Here is a 4,301-nt window from a genome sequence, read left to right as displayed (position 1 = left end):
GTCCCTCTGGGGAGAGCAGCCCTTGTTTCATCTGTTTTTTTCCCTCTCTCGCTCCTTTTCTTCATCCCATTCTCTCCCTCCTTTTTTCTCTTTTGCTTACTTTGAAAGACCCAACTTTCAGCGTGTCTCTCTGGGAGCCACACCACAGATGAAATGACACACGGTAGAAAAGACAGAGAGTCTTTCTGTTGCATGGCCTGAAACTAAATTCCCATGACGTCTTCTGCTCGGTGCAACACAAGCCATAGTAGCGCGGCAGTGAAGGGCTGGCGTTCGATTACACTTGATGGGTTTACACAGGGACTTCTTTATCCGGTGGTAATCAAATGAAATCATTGTTTCATTACATTGCCAGATTAATACACGTAAAGGACACAAAGGATTATGATTGCCTTGAGGTTTATACCATAATTCTATATTTATAGAATTCTCAAAGAAAACCAATGATGAAGGATGCATACATTCATTAAAATTAATCTTTTTTTTTTTTAACTGTTGTTTGTCTATTAAATACAGAGATTTACTTTTTAAGATCTGGCCAGTAAGTCACTTAGTAAAACGGTAATGACATTATTATTTTTTACCACAATTTGATGTCACTCATGATTAGTTTCATTTTTTATCCGCCTTTCCAAACAATTGAAAGGCAGTCAGCACACACACAGTTTGGGTGTAGTGACAACCATCGTACGTTAAAAAAAACGCACAGTGTCTGTAAAATATTTTCATTTTGCTTTGAGAACATTCAGTTTTATTTCTGGAACCAATTTAAACAGCTGTGGCCAGATACAGTGGAGAGAGAAAGCGAAGAGAGAGAGAGAGAGAGAGAGAGAGAGAGAGAGAGAGAGAGAGAGAGAGAGAGAGTGTGTGTGTGTGTGTGTGTGTGTGTGTGTGTGTGTGTGTGTGTGTCATCGTGGCGAGTACATTTTTGGTCGTGAATAACCGCATCCAGTTAACTGGCTGTTTAAGCGACGTTAGCCTTAAGCACAAGGGCAGCTTCCAGTAAACTGACAAATGTTACTCTCTCAGATCATTCATTTACCAGTGGGTGGTCACTGTGGTAACATAAGCCACAAACACAGTGTCACGATGCTCTTCCCTGGCACAAAGCCTGAACCTTTAACAAGTCGCATCTCATGCTAACCTCTCTGCCCCGTCACCTATAACACCTCCCATACATTGCTGTGCTCAGAACAACTTCTAGGAACAACTAAAGTGAGTTCTAGTCCTAATAGTGAAACTGAAAGATTAACAAGAGGAACTGAGTATATCATGTGGCTAAGGAGAATAAAAAGTGGATAAGGACAAGATTACGATTAAGAGAAGACTAGGCTCATTGAATTCGTGGGGTTAATAAAGCATACAGCAAGTGAACAACCACAGCTGTACAGTATAAGAGCCTTCTGATGTGGGGAAAAGTTAAATATGACCCTGAGAAATCCACAAATCTCACACATCATCATCCAAGTTCTCAAATTCAACCACTTCCACATGTGCTATCAACAGCTGTTGCTGCAAAGCACAATTATTTAGAATTATTGATTATTTGGGCTTTTTTTTTTGTCTATAAAAAAGGTCAAAATAAAGTAAGAAACGATCATCGCAATTTCCTCAAGCCCAAAGTAATGCCATCAGATTGTTCAACCAACAGTCCAAAACCCACTCTTGGTTTGCTTTATGGTCTCTTAACTAAGTCTTGATGTTCGCTACGGTGCCTCACCATAATGTATTCAGAATCTGCCAAATAATTACAATTGTATGTTCTTGATTGAATAAGAAAATTTAAAAACAATGTTGCATGTATGAACAAGTGCAATATCCAAATCACAGGCCCAATATTTGTTAAAGGCAAGATATCTGTCAAAATACCATTATGAATTAAGTATTGCTGGTGCTGCAGAGAATTCCCGGCCTACAAATCGTATTCTACAGACTTTGGGGGAAAAAAAACATTTCTTTGGTAGAGATCCTCCCAAAAATATCACACCAAGATTATTTGAATATATTTTTCAATGAAAATGAAAATAATGATGCAAAAATGACCATTCCCTCCAATATCGTGAATCATATCGCAATTGCAATATCAGTCAAAATAATCACAATTAGATGTGTTTTCAAATCGCTCAGCCATACGGGCATTAATGAACTAATCATTTCAGGTCTAAAATTCTGACATTTACATTCTTTGTCTCTCCCCTGCAGAGGGACTTTGGTCCGGACTGCCGTCTGATTGAACGCATCGAGGAGAACAAGTACAACACCTACGCTTCTGCAGAGTGGCGCAACAAGAAGAAGCACATGTTTGTGGGACTGAACGCCAATGGCAAGCCAATGAGGGGTAAGAAGACAAGGAGGAAAAACACTGCCACTCACTTCCTGCCCATTGTGGTACAACCACGATGATTGGACATATCAGCCATGAAAGAGCTCTGCACACTGCAGGCTATCTGACTTTTTTTGAGTAACAGCGATGGTTACATTGGACAGATCTGAATCAGATCTGAATGATGCACTGAGGAGGAACAAAATGGAAACCTATGGACATTTTGTTGCATAAAGACATTTCTATTTTTAAAGAAAGAAATAAGATATATTGCTATACAATGTATATACTATTTTCTGTTTTAAGTTATCAAGTACATTGGCACAGTAAATAAATGACTTCTGTGCCAAAATGTGATTAGTAACTCACATTTCTAGATTTGTGTACATGTGAAGAGCTTGACTGGGAAGAAATAAAAAAATGACAAAATATGTAAGAGGAAAAGACAAAGACAAGCAGAGGAGGTATTGACAGAAAGCTGAATAATAGAAAAGGAGAAGACAAGAAAAGCACACCATGAAAAGGATGAGAAAGAAGCACCAACACAATAGCAAGTCTAACACGATCATGTTTTATTCTTTAAATTTATTTATTTTGTGTAATATTTAACAAAAAAAGAACAAAAACACAAAAAAGACAAATTCTTGTCTTTTTTACCATTTATGCTTTTTTTTGGAATACTAATCATTTAAACCTGAATAAATATAAAAATATATTTGTCTTTAAGTTGTTTGACTGACTTTGAATGCTTTTAGATATTTTTACGGTTCAATTATTGGTTGTTCATACTGTAAATACAACAAAGAGATAGAAATAAATAAATATATAAACTTAACATTCAATTAATCAGTTGACCCAGGTAATTGATCCACTGTATCATTTTTATATATTGCCAAGTGATGGGAACTATAAGATAAAAGATAATGTGACAATGAATATTATATACTTCTAGTCCATCTGCTGATGAAGACCATGGGATGAGTTAAAAAGCTCATTCTTAACCAGGTTGACCAAATAATCTTGACTCAAAGTCCAAGTTTTTGAAGCTTTCAATCATATCTCATGGTCTTCACTGGCAGATGGACTTTTGCTCAGTTTGCCTGGATGGAGCTAACTATTGATAGATGCATACTGTGTGGTTGAAAGCTTTACAGCTTGTAAGCTGGCCTTAATTATTTTGTCAAACTACTTATTTCAAAGGTCAAGAATGAGAACTGCGCTCAAATATTCAAATATTTTGGCAACTCAAAAGCATCATCTCATCTTTCTCAGTAATCTATGACAAACTGTGAGTAAAACGGTGGAGTACTTTTCAAACCAAAACGTGAAATCAGGAATCTGTAAGAGATTAGACTTTTGAAAGAAGCCCAGCAGAAAACCTGGTTGATGAGTTCTGGGGTTTTCATTTCTCGCTGCAAAAACCTCTCCCTTTACAAGTACACATGGCAAACATGGCTTCCTGGAGGATAAACACTGTCTTTTATGTGATAAAGACAAAACAGACTTTAGAAATGGCTCACACACACACACACACACCACACACCACACACCACACACACACACACACACACACACACACACACACACACACACACACACACACACACACACACACACAGGGTAAAGAGGTGTGTGCATCAGTGTGGTCCAGCAGCTGGGGAAAAGCCTCCTCCTTGACCTTACTTGTCTGAAACCTGTTGCTGTGCCCCCCCCAGAGACAGAGAGACACATGGAGCAGGGCATATGGTATAACGTAAATATCACTCCCTTGTTTATCACCTGATTCTAATTAACTATGATGTCATGTTTTCTTTATTCTTCTCTAGCTTTCCCTCTCTTTTTCTTAAAAAACTCCCTCTCTAGTGTTGTTGCTGTCTGGGTCCTGCCATTCCCCTCTGCATTCAAACTTTTGTCATGTCTTGGTAAAGTTCAGATAGATTCCAGCAATTAGCAGGATCTGACCTAGAGCAAGGTTAAC

General features: G+C 38.0%; 1 protein-coding gene across 1 annotated transcript in view; it reads left to right on the top strand.

Moving 5' to 3' along the window:
• The window catches only part of LOC114571334 (fibroblast growth factor 3), a 23,448-nt gene extending 20,564 nt beyond the window's left edge, over positions 1 to 2,884 (top strand). The window contains exon 4 of the mRNA XM_028602233.1: positions 2,203 to 2,884. Within this exon, the coding sequence (XP_028458034.1) occupies positions 2,203 to 2,403 (201 nt within the window). The 3' untranslated portion in view covers positions 2,404 to 2,884. The remainder of the gene's footprint in view (positions 1 to 2,202) is intronic.
• Positions 2,885 to 4,301: the final 1,417 nt, after the last annotated feature.

This window comes from Perca flavescens, chromosome 16 (assembly GCF_004354835.1).
Source record: "Perca flavescens isolate YP-PL-M2 chromosome 16, PFLA_1.0, whole genome shotgun sequence".
NCBI classification, from domain to species: domain Eukaryota; kingdom Metazoa; phylum Chordata; class Actinopteri; order Perciformes; family Percidae; genus Perca; species Perca flavescens.
Note: the sequence above shows the minus strand (reverse complement) of the source record. Positions and strands in the feature narration are given on the sequence as shown.